Genomic DNA, 15,953 nt, shown 5'->3' with positions numbered 1-15,953 from the left:
CTGAAGTAGCCTTTTTTTTTCCTTATAGAGCCTTCTGAGCTTTAATTTTTATGCCTAAAGTGAGGTAGCATAAATAGCCCCTAGATAAAGCCTTAGTTGCTTTACTCTATATAGATGGTTTCAAAATTCATTCAAGTAGCCAGTTTTTCTGAGGCTACATTCAAAACCTGTTCCATTTATTATCTTAGAATAAAAATAATCCTAAATGGGCATTAAACTATTTTAATATGCAATGTAAGTAGATTTGGTACTTTTTTCATTGTCTTCTATGTTTAATATGGTCTAACTAATATCTTTGTCTTGCAGGTCTGAGTACAGCCGTATGTCCTCTACGAGCAGTGAGTATAATTTTGAGAATTGTTTTGAAATGCATTCTTATATTTTCTTTTTTTTCTGGTTGCTAACATTTTTTAACATCAACTAGTCTTACAATGGAGTTCACTTTGACACAGGAAAGCTCCCGTTCCATTTCTTCTTGGATCTATATTTAAAAAAAGTATAGAAAATTAAACTGATTGGATGTTTATGACCAAAATAGAAGCTATGTGTAAAGTCATAAGTATTGGAGCTCACAAGAATGCAAGGAAATGAAAACAAAATGTATAGGCACGGTGTGGCTAGTGTGTATGGGTTGTTTGAGGTTATCCAACTGATAAAAGATGAATTCTGGTGCCTGGATTATTTTTCATTTCTTTTTCGCTGATGCAAAATTGCAATTTTATAACGAACACTTTTTCAGTCCTCTGTCTACCCACTCCAACCATTTTCTTAGTTGCAGGACATACTGTATCCACAGCACTTTGAAATGCAATAATGCTTATTCATGCATAGCTACTGGTATATCTCTCTTGTCAAAGTGCAAGGTGATGTCTGCCTCCCCGATTCACACGTAGATGTGAGCTTCATTTGTGCCAAGCAAGCAGATCAAAAATTCACAGATGACAAATTGTGTTTTATAATCAGGATCTTTTAAGCACCATGAAATCAGTGGGGAAGAATGCTGTCAGTTTTTTTTCATTCACACATTCTGACTGAAGCGTGAAGAGGGTTATTTTCCATCTCCCATGGTCTTCAGCGGAGGGCTTTTATTGATTTCAACAAGAGCTGGATCAGACAGTGTTCGTAATGTCTGGCTCCTGCACTGATGTGACTAGCAGGGAGCTTGCTGCCTTTCCTCCATCTGCTCAGTATGTGTGTCTGAGAAAGAGAGAATTTAGTGAAGCTTTTTTTCTAAATTCTATTGTTTAATTAGATTTCTGGAGTCCCACTGCCAGACGTTATATTTCAAATTATTTGGAAGCAAGATCCAGGCAATCAACTTTTCAGAGATAGTAAAAGCATATTGGATTTGACTGGTTACACCAGATATGTGCCTCACCATCCTCTCAGCTCACAATTTTGGGTCATGGCTTGGGGAATGTGCTGCCACCTTCCTCCACTTTTTAGGTGGTGACTCATAATTATTTGCCTAGTAGAAGTGCTTATTTGGGAGCTAAGTTCAGAAAACAAGGTGGAAATAGAGTATTTCTCATCTGAAAATTTGGGCCTGATCCCCTACCAACTTTGCGTGACTGCTGCGCGTTTCGCAAATAAAGGTCACAGATCGCATTTGTAAGTCTTTATTTATGATTTACTATTATCAGTGAGCTGTTTGTAAGGGTAATTTTTGTTTGTGTGGCAGTGACAGTGTGTCACGTTAACTGTGGTCACCTGAGTGTCTTGCTGGCCATGGCTGTCCAGAATATGTGGGGTTTACAGTTGTATTTCAACTCCTGTAATTTGTCAGTACAAGGAGGTATTATCATTCCAGCAAAGACACAAAAGTTCAAGCGACAGGACAATCTTCTTTCTCTTTTCTGCTTCCAAGGCAACTTATGTTGATACAGCTTCACAAGTAGCAGTATTTAGCTTTGGATTTTGTGGGGTTTGTGCGGTTGGTTTGGTCAGACAGTGCAGGAGTAACAGAAAAGGCTACATAAATGAATTTCAGTAAAATAGAATGCCTCTGCTTTTATGTCAGAGACAGGCAGTCAGGGATTAACATAGAATCATAGAGCGGTTTGGGTTGGAAGGGACCTTAAAGATCTTGTAACCTTAAAGTTACAACTCCCCTGTGATGGGCAGGGACCCGTCCCACTAGATCAGGCTGCCCAAGGCCCCATCCATCCTGGCCTTGAACACCTCCAGGGATGGGACATCCACAACTTCCCTGGGCAACCTGTCCCTAATTGTGGGTTGCATAAAGCTTTTGAAGAAAAAAATTATTAGGGAAGAAATATTAGGGAAGAAGTGTGATTTGGCCATTTTAATTTCTTTGGGGAAAAAGATTCAGCACATGCTATTTCATAGTACAGATTCATAGTACAGAAAGCAGTCTAATCAGTAATGCTATTACATGTTGCAAATTAAAAAGCAAAGAATCTCCATTGCCTACAGAATCTCTTCAGCCTAAACCAGAAAGATTACAGGCTAATTTGGTTTTACAGGGGTCTTATTTGGTGTTAACAAGGAGGATCTGATTTCAGTGTTAAACAAAGGAGTAATCTTCTAAATTACTGGATGAAGTCCACTGGACAAAAACTTTCCACAGACATGCCAAGAAAAGAAGAAAGACTTATCAGGTAAATTAACTACAGCTGCCTGTATCACTTGCTGTGATGACAGCAGCTGAACAAACTGCAGGATTCTGCACCTGCAAAAGTATACAGGAATCCTAGACCCCCCTAGTCAGAAATAAAATCTCATCAGCTGCTGTATGGCAATGGAAGAATTATTCTGTACATGTGCTATTTCTAGTACTTTTTCTTCCCTCTACATGTGGCAGCAGTTATTGTGGGCACCGTACTACTACACCAGTTCAAAGCCGTGCCTGATGGGTTGGTTGGACTTTGAGTCTTATGCAGCATCTCAATTCTTTTCTTCTTTGCCTTTGTCCCCCAGCTTTGGGTAACCCAAAAATTCTTTTTACTGGCAGCATTCATCTAACATTTGTGGTTTTGTACAACAAGTAGTCTGGGAAGGAGTACCAAAGTTTGCAGAGTGTGTTTATTTCTGCAAGACAATGCAGCAGTTATCTGCCGTGTGGGCTCTGGCTGTTGTCAGGGTGACTGTGCCACTTTGCTTTTTCTTATTGAGCAAAGTAAATAGGCCATGCAAGCCTGTCTGCTGGATGCTGGATTCTGAGGTATTACAGCTTTGAAACGTTCAGCAGTCTGATTTCAAGGAAGAGAAGTGCTAAATTAATTTTGACATTTTTTTTCCTAAATTCTGGTATATATAGCCGCTTTTCCCTTGTTCTTTAGCAGGAGGTGTGCTTTGTCTTATTAGGTTGTTTTGCACGTTTGTGTGCTCTTCCTTAACCTAGAAAATGTATTAAGCTTCTTTTTGCTCATATTTTCAATTATGGTTTTCAATTACCTTTAGGGATGCCTAATCATATAAAAGGGGGAATTGTGCTAGGCACTTAACACACACAGAAGAGGCCTTTAGCCAAAGTACATAATACCAGAATATAAAGACCATAGGTGGCATATAGATACAGGCAGTTTTAATCACAAAGAAGTAATTAATTAACATTGCCAGCACAATAAGCAACAGTCTGTGCATATCAACATGTTAATTATCTTCAAATTGCTTTAAGCGATGTGTTTCAGGGGTGATTTTCGACCAGGGAGGAGGAGTTTTGATGGGGTCTGCTTATTTCCTCCGGCGCATAATATTTAGATTCATAATAATGGCTCTTCAGAAAGACTCAAACCAGAAGTGGGCATTTTGAAGCAAGGCTTTTGTGATTTGTAACATTTGAAATACTCCATACCTAGTCAGCTTTGGAGCCAATTTAACCAGGTTGTCTTAGAAATAATTGTGGAAGTGAGTGATTTCCCCCTACCCCTGATGATTTTCAGCTAAGCAATCAGAAGGGAACTGCCTGGATACACATTTGTACCATTCCAGCTAAGTTGGTAAATGAAAAAATAAAGCTGGCCCTACAGGATAAGATGCAAGTTTGTGGCAGGTTTTATAGCATTTTGAGATAGTAAAACCCTGTAGCATACTGTGATTCATTTTGTGCATCTCAAGGCGGTAAAGGGCTTGTCACTCACCTGCTTTGTAGTTGGAAAGCTGGTAACTCACCTTCCCCTGCTCCTCTTCCTTTCATTAGCAGCTGGGAAGACTGAGTCCTTCTGGGGTGTTTTTAGGTTGTTTGTATTCTTCCATGGTAAACCTGAGGATATTAAGATTTTATTTTCTGTATGAGCATGCTTCCTAACCTATGGAATTTCGTTCATTTTCTAGTTCTAAAAATTGAGCACTAGACAGTTTCTTTTGGCAGATTTACAAATATGTGTGTTACTGAGGATGTTTCTTTTAATAATTTAGTATTTCGGATGGTAGATTTTATTTCCTGAGTGGTGTTTGCTCTTTGTGCTGGATCTGGCCGTGTGGAATGGGAAAGCAAGTTTGCCAATGACACCAGGCTGTGTGACGCAGTCGACTCACTGGAGAGAAGGGATGGCATCCAGAGGGACTTTATTAGTCTTGAGAGGTGGGCTTGTGCAAACCTCATGAAGTTCAGCCAAGTGCAAAGTCCTGCATCTGGGTAATCACAAATACAAGCTGGACAGAGAACAGATTGAGAGCAGCCCTAAAGGGAAGGACTGGGGGATGCTGGTGGATGAGAAGCTCAATATAATATGCATAATATGATAATATGCACTTGCAGCCCAGAAAACCAACCATATCCTGGGCTACATTGAAAGAACCATGGCGAGCTGGTTGAGGGAGGTGATTCTCCGTCTCTACTCTGCTCTCATGACACCTCACCTGGAATACTGTGTTCAGTTCTGGAGTCCTCAGCAAAAGAAGGACACGGAGCTGTTAGAGTCCAGAGGAGGGCCACAAAGATGATCAGGGGGCTAGAACACCTCCCATATGAGGACAGGCTGAGGGAATTGGTCTTGTTCAGTCTAGAGAGGACAAGGCTCTGGAAAGACCTTATAGCAGCCTTCCAGTACTTGAAGGGAGCCTATAGAAAAGTGGAAGAGAGACTATCAGAGTGCAGTGATGGGACAAGAGGTAATGTTTTTAAGTTGAAAGAGAGTGGATTTAAATTAGATATCAGGAAGAAATTTTTTACTGTGAGGGTAGTGAGACACTGGAACAGGTTGCCCAGAGAAGCAGTGGATGTCCCATCCCTGGAGGTGTTCAAGGCTGGGTTGAATGAGACCTTGAGTACCCTGATGCAGTGGAAGGTTTCCCTGCCCACGGCAGTGGGATTGGGACTAGACAATCTTTAAGGTCCCTTCCAATCCAAACCATTCTATGATTCTATGAAATCACCAGCACTACAGAACTTGCTGTTTATAAAAAGCCCCTTGAAACCTTGTGTTTGTGTATGCACCCTGAGCTAGTCCAAGATGACATACCCCATTCAATGTCCTTTTTCTTACAGACTTATTCCTAGTCTTTTTTAGACACCTAGCAATTCTCATTAAAGACAGTTAGGGTTAGTTAATGGCATATTATCAAGTGACAATCCTCAGATAAGAAAAAAATCATTGCCCAAAAGATAGTGCTGTCATGAAATTGAGATAAAATTTTGTTTTTCTGAAACTGTGTTACCTTTCTTTGATGGTTCAGTGATGCATTTGTCTGCTTTCATTTTGTGTAATCGTGTTTACTTTGAAGCCAACTGTGAGATTAGGGCCCCATTAGAAGTAGAAATTACATATTTGTATGCATTTTCATTCTAAAGCTACTCAGGTGCCAATATAGTCCATCAGGTGAGTTGTGAGGGGTCAGTGTAAGGCCACCTGTCCCATCCATGCTTGGAGCTTGCCAAGGCACAGTTAATGACAGTTTTCACACGACTTCTGTACCACCCGCGTGTAACAATATGTTGCCTCTCTCTTTTGCTTTTTCTGTTTTGTCTCTTTTTCTTTTTTTTTTCTACCCACCATGGCGTCTGCTTCTTGATGTTACCTGGCAAGAATATTCCTCTTCCTTCTCTATTTGAGTTGTTAGACTGTAGGTGTTGTTGGAAGGAAGTGTGAAGAGGAAAATGCATCTCTGAGTAAAAGAGAGAGTGAGATCCAGCCTGAGCACTAAGTCCTTTATAGAGAAGAGCAATGTCAAGTGTCTCCAGAAGTTATCCCTTTTCAAATTCTTAAGAATTTTTGTTACCAAACACTCCAGAGACCAATGGATCACATCTATCAAAATGGGCACTAAATAGAGCATTTGACAAGAAATAAAAGATGTAACCTTCCTGATTGCAGAGATAAAGGGAGCTATAGGAGGAGGGCAAGGGACTATAGTATGCTAAAGTACATGGAGGACAGGGAGCTGATTCAAGACAGTCAGCATGATTTCACCAAGGACAAATCCTATCTGACCAACCTAGTGGCTTTCTGTGGTGGGGTGACGATATTAGTGGACACTGGAAAAGAAATGGATGTAATCTGTCTGGATTTCTGTAAAGCCTTTGACATCGTCCCCCACAACGTCCTTCTCGCTAAATTGCAGAGATTCGAATTTGGTGGGTGGGCTATTCAGTGGATAAGGAATTGGTTGGATGGCCACATTCAGAAAGTAGTGGTCAACAGCCTGATGTCCAGATGGAGATCCATGACAAGTGGTGTCACTCAGGGGTCTATACTGGGACCGGTGCTGTTTAATATTTTCATTGATGATATGGACAGCAAGATTCAGTGCACCCTCAGCCAGTTTGCAGATGACACCAAGCTGAGTGGTGCAGTTGTCACACTAGAAGGACGTGATGTCATCCAGAGGGACCTGGACAAGCTGGAGAAGTGGACCTGTGTGAATCTCATAAGGTTCAAACAAGGCCAAGTGCAGGGTTCTAAGCCTGGGTCGGGGCAGTCCATAGTTTCAGGGCAGGATAGAGGACAATGTGATTGAGAGCAGGCCTGCAGAGAAGGACTTGGGGGTGCTGATTGATGAGAAACTGAACACAAGTTGGCAACATGCGCTCACAGCCAACCGTATCCCAAGCTGCAACAAAAGTGTGGCCAGCAGGTCAAGGGAGGTGATTCCTCCCCTCTACTTTGTTCTCGTGAGAACCTTACCAGGAGTACTGTGTCGCAACATACTAGAATCCCCAACATCAGAAGGATGTGGAACTGTTGGAATGGGTCCAAAAGAGGGCCACGAAGATGATCAGAGGAATGGAGCACCTCTGCTATGAGGACAGGTTTAGAGAGTTGGGGTTGTTCAGCCTGGAGAAGAGAAGGCTTCAGGGAAATGTTATAGGGGCCTTCCAGTACCTGAAGGGACTCTACAAGAAAGCTGGGGAGGGACTTTTTACAAGGGTGTGTAGTGACAGAATGAGGTAGAATGGCTTTAAATTGGAAGGGGGGAAGATTTAGATTAGACATTAGAAAGAAATTCTTTACTACGAGAGTGGTGAGGCACTGGCACAGGTTGTCCAGGGAGGTTGTGGATGCCCCATCCCTGGAGGTGTTCAAGGCCAGGTTGGATGGGGCTTTGGGCAGCCTGATCTAGTGGGAGGTGTCCCTGCCCATGGAAGGCGGGTTGGAACTGGGTGATCTTTAAGGTTCCTCTGAACCCAAACCATTCTATGGTTCTATGACTCTGCTGTGTATAGGTGCCTCATAATAATAGCATATGAAGAAATGGCTTCTGGTTATTTGTGTATCATTTCAAAGTCTCCCTGCTTTCACTTAACTGTTAAAGGTGATGAAAACTAATGAGGAGCAGGAAGGGGTCTGGGTTTGATTTGGCCTTTTAAAAATCTTTCACAAAGCTAAAATTTCTTCGTATAATTGACTATTCGAGGTAGGTTAGTTCAGACCAGTTCTGACCAAGGCTCTGCTGGACTGGGTATCTTCTAAGCATATTTCTCCAAACAATATTATTTAAGAAGTGTAAGGTTATAATTATATTCTTTTACTGCAAAACAAAAATCTCCTGTAGTATATTGTTTCTTACAGTTCTTAGAGAACTGAGATGCTTTTACAATGGCTGGCAATGAACTATATGAAATACGATTGTAAAAACAATTTGCAGTGGGCTTGCCAGCATCATGCTGCATTTCCAGAAGGTGTTTTTATAAAAGGAAGACTAATTAAAGTATGAGGAAACATGGAAGAGGAAATTGGACTGAAATCACATAGTGTCCTTAGCCCACAGCATCTGTCAATGTTGCAAATTCAGGTGTTTTATATTGTAGTGAAATCTGAAGTGTCAGCTCCTGTGGCAAATACAGTGAGCATCTTCTGCATATCTTGCCTGGCCTGTGCTATTCTGCTAGAGGTGAAGAATAATGCTGTTTCCCATGATGTGTGAAGAAGGAAAATATCATTGTTACATGCCACCTAGCAGCTGGTGGCTATGCAAAACGTGTTTATGTAGCTGCTTGTCATCAAATTCCACCACCATGACAGGGTGAATCCTTGCCTACAGGATAGAAAAGTATAGCACTGAACCACAGAAAGTGGAGGTTGGAAGGTACCTCTGGAGATCGTCTAGTCCAAACCCTCTGCTGAAAGCAGAGGCAGTGATAGCTTCCATCAGCCGCTGTGGAGTATGTCTTTTGAACATCTTTAGATGTGTCTTGAGTGTAGACGCTTTGTTGTAACTTCTGCCTTCTTTCTGCCTGGGTTACCCTGCTGCATCTTAGTGATACCAGGAAGGTTTGAGCAAAAGTGCAAACTGATTAAAAGAAGAGATCTCCCTGAAAATTAACATTTTTAGTCAGAGCAGTTCTCTGACTTCCACCAGAAGGCACAATCCTGATTAGTCCTTGTCTGAGGGCTTCTTTTCAGTCTGTCCAGCAAGCTGTTTCAACTTGCACCTAGGCCTGACACATGGGAAGCTCTGGAAACACTTAGCTGGGAATAGTAGGGGGAAGACTGCCAGCAGTGTAGTCTTAAATTGTCTTAAGCCCCTCATAAAATCACACTCTCAGTTAATTAGTGTAAATTGTGTGAGGTATGGAGCTCACTGTTGGACCAAATTTGTCAGCTGCTCAAGTGTATAGTGTTTCTTGGGTTTTTTTCAAGGCAATGTTCTTTTTGCCCTTTTATTTAAAAAAAAAAACCCAAAACCGTAGTTTTGAGAATCTCAGCTTAACATAGGAGTCAGATTTTAAGAAAATACAATGCCATCAATCAAGAGACTGAACAGTGTGATGCTGGACACAGTTTGGATGCTGACATGCGTTGTGCAGCTTTTGATTTACTAGTGATTACCGATGGAAATTTTACTGAACTACTACACATTGCAAATCCGTACAGAATCCAATATTGATAGCAAAGATTGATGTCTGGGTTCTTGCCAAGTACGGTGATCCCTATCTTTCTTCAGGAAAATTTTATGATTGGGAAGAACATGCATCTTTGCAAAGCTTAACTCTTCTAGAAAAGTAGCGATCTGCAGCAATTCAGAATACCTCTATCTATGTGTTTCAATTTCAGTCCTCTTCCCTTCTCTGCCCCACTAAGAAGTGAAGTGACTTTTTCTTTAATCCTACATGCAATATAAAATAACAATAAAACAAATTCATGTAATAGTTGAGCATTAATAATTAATGCACCTTTCCTGTATTGTATTTCTTCACTGAATTGGATTCGGCAGCAATATAGGCTGCTGCATAAATTCCTGTGTCTCACCCTGATGGTCAGGGCTCATTCATGCCAGTAGCATCACCAAATTCACTGGGGCAAATCCTGCAAGCAGCAGCTCACTGTTGTGCTTAAGGTCCCCACTGGCGGGTTTCTGATTACTGTTTCTTCTTGAGTGTTTCTCAAAGACACAGAATGACAGTTGCCAGCTGTTTTACGCAGATCAGGAATGCTTTTCAGGTCATCAAAAAAAAAAACCTCCTTGCTGTTTCTCACAGGTATTAGGTCTCCTGTGAGAATTGATCTCTGTGTGGTGAAGCTATTCCAGCACCTCGATGAGCAAATAAAGGTAGATTGTGGCTTTTGAGTGAAGGCAGCGAAGGCAGTTTGAAGATTGCCAAATCATTTGAATCTGGTTTTTGTCACACGCAGACTGCATGAGCACTAAGAGAGCTCTTGAATTGTAGTGTACTGTATGTGAGGGAAGTGGGGAAATGACAGAAGTTGACATCCAGGAGAATAACCCTGGAGATATATGAGTACACCAGCATTTTGGGGTTCTTGCTTTTCAGCAAGTTAGTAGTTAAATCTTTGGTTGAGGAGAGTATTGAAGTAAGACTTCAGTGCTCTCCAGAGGACAAGTAGATGACAAGATTTATTTTTTTTAAATTGAAATTCTGATTATTTCTAACGCTGCTGTTGCCAGTATAACATAAGGTGTCAGTAGCATATTTTAAGGGAGGAGAATGCCAGGTTGAAAGAGCAACATGCAGCAAGAGTAAAGAGCTCATGGAGAAGACCACAGCATTGGTGGAAAAATTCTTATCTTGGGGTAATATTTGTGAGGAATTGCCAGGTAGTTTGATTGCTTGTAACTGTGGTGTGAAAGCACCCATTGTGGATTCCTACAGTTTGCTGGCATGAAGATCTGATCCCATACACTTTCTTCTCAGATTTGGGGGTCTTTTTTGCTGAATACTTAATACACAGTAAAGCACTGCCTACAGGCTCCATAAAGCCTGGGTAGAACAAGCAGACATAGCAAGCAGAGGGCTGTAGTGTCAGGAACATGGGATTACACAGCGAGAAACACAATGTGGTGCGCTCGTCTCTTTCCTTTCAGCCTGTTTTTAAAGGAAAACATGTCATGAACATGTGCCATCTTTCTTCACAGAGGCACTAACTTCCCACAAGATTCTTTGGAACTGGATGAAAGGCAGTGGGACAAACTTTTGCCTCCATGGAGAAAAAAAGGCTGTAATGTGAGTTCAAGATATATCTTCTCCTAACCTACAGCTGGACAGTCAGCCCACAGGCGACACACACGTGCTGAGTGTGAACTGCTACTTATCTGCTGGGTAGGTAGGAAATAAGTGAGAAAGCTGTAGTACTGTGACTGAAGAGATGAGGGAAATAGGGACAGAGAGTATAACTGTGACCTAAGGAGTCCCTGACACTTTGCCTTGCTATGAGCAGTCAGTAGCCTGACTAGAGGAGTGAAAAAAATTGGGTTTGGATGATGTAATGGAAGATATGACAATCACATAGTTCAAGAGCATTTCTTCCATAATGCTCATGACAAAATCACATCTCATTTATTGACAAAGTTGTAATGCAAGGTAAGATACTATGACAAGAATGATCTTCAGGATAAGCATGTAGGCCCACAAACTTGCCCTCCAATTTCAGTTGTATAGCTGAGGCACGCAAGATGGAAGTGGACTTTCTTGGTTCTCACTACACTTGTGGACAGTGAAGAGTAATGGGCCATATCTGAAGTTTGATTCTGTCTCTCACCATTGACTGCAAAAGGAGCCCAGAACAGCCAGCCTCGTGCTGGAGAGACACATGTCAGGTACCTAGCCTTCCATGGGATGACTCTGGGCCACAATTGCCATGTTTTCCATGAAGAAGATGAGGGTCATATAGTTCTGAAGGCAAGCCGATATGGCGATCTTGACCATATGACTGCAAATAGCAGAGTATCAGGGTGCAATTGCATGGTCAACTTAAGATGTGTAGCCAGTTACACAAATACCCAGTCCATCATAAGTCCATCATAAGAGAGTGTGCAGGAGTCCGCGGAGATGTGAAGGATGTGAGGTGGCCCCTTTCAACAGCAGCTTAAGTTGATCATGGAAGCTTACCCTTAGGCACATCAGGGGAATGTAGCTGGTGGGATAGGGATGAGAATTCACTGGGGGCTGCAGCAGAGTGGGGAGTTTTAGCAATTGCTGCACCATCTAACAGCCAAGATGCCACACGATGAGTTCTGCCATTGCCTTTACTTGATCATGCAAGCCCTCTGTGGGCATTCAGTATCTTTTTGATAAGATTAGTTCCTACAGGGTTGGCTGTATGCTGTACACTAAGGGCAATGACACCTCATATGACTCTTCATATTAATGTACCAGAGAAAGCCTTTTATCTCCATCAGACAGGTAATGGGCTTAATTTTCCACCTTTATTTTTGCTCAATACTTTTTATTTTTGATTCTACAGTAACTGGATAACAACAGAGAGCCTATATCATGTGTTCATCTGGAAGAGAAGATTAACCATTTTGCTGTGCTTGTCAGTATGCTGGTCTGCAGTGCATTGACTGTACTGCTTTAGTATGGATGGAGGAGTGAGCATCCTGGCACCATTATCTCCATTAAGGAACACTCAGCTGCAGCTCTGCAGGAAAACACTGCTCTGATGGGAACACGAAAGAGGCTTCTCCTCTTGTCGCTGTGCTGTGCCGTGCCAGAATATCCCCTTTCTTATTGCTTCTGAACATCCTTCATGAGTTTGAGGTTGTGTGTAAAGCAGGGCATGCTGAGAAGCACATTATCCTGCAGCCCTGCATTTGTCAGATGCTATTAAACAGCAGGGAAAGAGAGTGGAGGAGCTGCTGAATCTGTCACATCCTGCTTGTTCAAAAGATTATTGATGCTGCATAATTCATCAAGGCATGACCTGTCAGATAGTTGTGCTGCCAGAGGTGTTCGGTAACTGCTTCTGTTGCAGCTGCCCATAAACTGATGATTCTTGTTTATGAAAATAGCTTCTGTCTTTGTATCTGCCCATGAGCCTTTCAATTAGTACACCTAAAACAGTCAGTCTTGCCTTGGACTGACATAAATCGTGAAGGTCCTGTTCAGTGAAAAGTGCTACCATTTTGACATTTCTTTGTGTTTTGGAATGAGATTGAAATAGAGAAATATTGATATTTTCCGTGCAACAGAAATTCTGGGAAGTTTCAATTATGAAAGTTTATAGTGCTCTGTTTTTCTGATGCTATTTATATAGTGATTTTTTTTTACATTCCCACAGTTGAAATATTTTTATTTACTAACAATGAACAAAATACGCTGATCTTTAGCGTTCAGTTTTGAATTATTTCATTACTTCCTCTTAGTAATTATTTCCCAGTAATGAAGAACTGCTTGATGGGAATCACTGTTCAGAAGCTTGGCACATTCACTCTGACCCTCTCTCATTGCCTGTAGTGCCAATGAGATGGCACCTGGCCAAAGATGCACTACATCTCCTGTAGTGCCTCATGCAGTTTGGTCAGAATCGAATGTGAAATATTACTGCTGGACATAGTGATAAAGGAATCTAGCCTGTAATGGTGTAAGAGAGGTCCAAGCACTGGTTCCATGAAGTACCATGCTGCGGTGGAAAGCAGAAGTTCATGTTCCAGGGTTCAAATTCTCAGTGCACTATTGCAGGTCAGCTAAAAAAAAAATCTTTCTGTTAAGTATTTATAGGTTGAATACTTACTCTGAGTTTCCTAAATAGAAGATTGAAAATGCAGGTGGCTAGAAAACTGAAAGTTTCTGCCATAGTTGCAAAATACACTTTCCCATGCACAAAATGGGGCTGCAATCCAGTCAAATCTCTCTTTGCTATAGATTCCATCCTAGCTCTCGTATTTACCAAACTTTGCCTAACTCTGTGGGTAACTTTAAATATCTCCTGGTGAGTCTGTGAGGTCTTTAGGTCTGTACCTTGATTCACCAAAACAGCATTAGGACAAATATCCAGGGATACAGATACTTACCTCCTTCCTAAGCTTTGCTATAGGCTTTTTTTAGTCAGTCAGTGGATTTCCAGCCAAGTCCACTGAAGCAACCTGGAAAATCGGGTGTCTTCAAGACTGCTGGAGGTTGAAATAAGTGATTGGAGCACTGCCCCGAGAAGGGACGGGTCTTTGTGCAGAGCAGCTCCAGGGGGAATGCAACTAGAGCTTCTCACAATGTAGAAGAGGGATCAGTCTGCCGGATCGTGGCCAGATAACCCAGTAAATGTTCTTCTGGACCTAGACGTGCAAGAGTCCTGGGGCCAAAAAGCAAATACAAGAGGGAGACTTCTCTAACCTAGGGGTTATTCAGGTGGCATAGGAGAAAACTCTGCTCACTTCTTCTAGGTAAATTTTGCCTCTTAAATGGTTTAATGTAAAATGCATACATACTCCAGGTAGAAGGAGTTGTAGCTCCTGTTCCCCATACCTTCAGATAAGCCTAGCTGCTTCCCAGCTGCTGTGGTTACTGACTTGATGTTACCCTATGTGTGCCTGCTTTGAGCCAGGAGATCTGCCTTCCTGGCAAGCTGCAGCAAGAATGGTGCTAGAAGATACCCAGGTCTTTATGGCACCTCTCAGGGATGGTGGCTGCCCTCCCCATCCCCTACTGTAAGGGAGGAGTGCACTTCATAGAATCATAGAATCACCAGGTTGGAAAAGACCTCTTGGATCATGGAGTCCAACCATTCCTATCTGCCATTAAACCATGTCCCTGAGCACTTAATCCATTGCTTCCTGTTTCACCCATAAGTGTTTGTGTCACTATATCACCACCGTGTCATGGCCATCACGCTATGTACCTGTCCTGGTTTTGGCTGGGATAGAGCTTATTTTCTTCCTGGTAGCTGGTATGCTGCTGTGGTTTGGATTTAGTATGAGAATAATGTTGGTAACACACTGATCTCATAGTTGTTGCTAAGTAGTGCTTAGGACTTTTCTGCTTCCCATAATCTGCCAGTGAGGAGGTGCACAAGAAGGTGGGAGGGAGCAGTGCCAGGACAGCTGACCCAAACTGGCCAAAGGGATATTCCATACCCTGTGATGTCATGCTCAATATATAAATTAAGGGAGTAGTCCGGAATGCTGCAATCACTGCTTGGGGATGGGATGGGCATCAGTCAGCAGGTGGTGAGAAATTGCAATGTGCATCACTCATTTTGTGTGTTCTATTATTATTATTATCATTGTTGTTATTTCTTCTTCCTTTGCCATCTTATTAAACTATTTTTATCTCAACCCATGAGTTTTACATTTTGTATTCTCCTCCCCATCCCACTGGGTTGAGGGCTAAGAGTGAACGAGTGAGTGGCTGCGTGGTGCTTAGTTGCCAGCTGAGTTTAAACCATAACTGCACCTCTGGCCAGAAGAGGTCTGAGCAGCTCTGGATGCTGAGAGAGTTGTCCTTTACAGGTACCACTGTTCCAAGCAGAGAGAGGGGGGAGTATAGGAATTAGAAAGGCGAGATCATCCTCCGTAGGTTTTTCAGAGAGGCGGCCTCTCTATATACCCTGCAGGGGTTGCAGGCAACTGTGCTAGACAGGTAGGTACCTGTCCTGTCGGTCCCCAAGAGAAGGCAGCTTGAATTTCAGTGAAGTTGTACCAAAACGAGGGACTTGACACAGACAGACTTGACAGCATCCACTGCTTTCTGTCAGACTGTCTTTCTGATGAAAAGATTCCGGGCAGGGAAGTGATGAAAGCCACAGGATAAGACTACCATTCTGCTTTGCAGGACTTTCTTTTTCCTCCACTCAGCAATATTGCATCAACACTGAAATAAAAGTAATATATAGAGAAGGACCCATCCAGAGCTTAGTCATAAAATGTCAGTCCACTTTCAACTTCCAGCTTTAAGACATCAAGTGTGACAGCCCCACAGCATTTGGGCTGACTGTTTGCTTTAACCTCTCATGGGTGGTTAATACTACCTAAAAGAGGTGTAAAAAGTTTAGAACCCTCTTTCAGTCCTGGTAGTAATTTACTTCCAAGCAATGTTAATGCTTTGCCAACTCAAAGAGAACTAATTCCCCCCTGTCATAGGAAAGAAAAAAATGTATTAGCTGTGAGAACTGTGGAGCTTATTTTCAAATAGATGCCTCAGCATTTTGATATTTTCTGTGGGATTAACTAGTAGACAGGAGGGCTAATACATATGCAGAGCTTTCATTTGGTTCTGTAACAATTTGCCAGGGGCAAATTGAACTGTGTCATGAGAAATGGTGTGGTTTTCCCACTTTCCTTGTCAGTCGAAGCAAAAGGACTTGTTAGTAACATAG

At 42.1% G+C, this 15,953-nt stretch overlaps 1 protein-coding gene across 3 annotated transcripts in view; it reads left to right on the top strand.

Annotated features, from left to right (window-relative positions):
- FAM124A (family with sequence similarity 124 member A) overlaps positions 1–15,953 on the top strand; it is a 56,353-nt gene that overhangs the window by 22,118 nt on the left and 18,282 nt on the right. For all 3 annotated transcript variants that reach the window (XM_054056774.1, XM_054056773.1, XM_054056775.1), the window contains exon 2: positions 307–338. In XM_054056774.1, coding sequence (XP_053912749.1) covers positions 307–338 — 32 coding nt within the window. The remainder of the gene's footprint in view (positions 1–306; positions 339–15,953) is intronic.

This window comes from Cuculus canorus, chromosome 1, assembly GCF_017976375.1.
Source record: "Cuculus canorus isolate bCucCan1 chromosome 1, bCucCan1.pri, whole genome shotgun sequence".
NCBI classification, from domain to species: Eukaryota; Metazoa; Chordata; class Aves; order Cuculiformes; family Cuculidae; genus Cuculus; species Cuculus canorus.
Note: the sequence above shows the minus strand (reverse complement) of the source record. Positions and strands in the feature narration are given on the sequence as shown.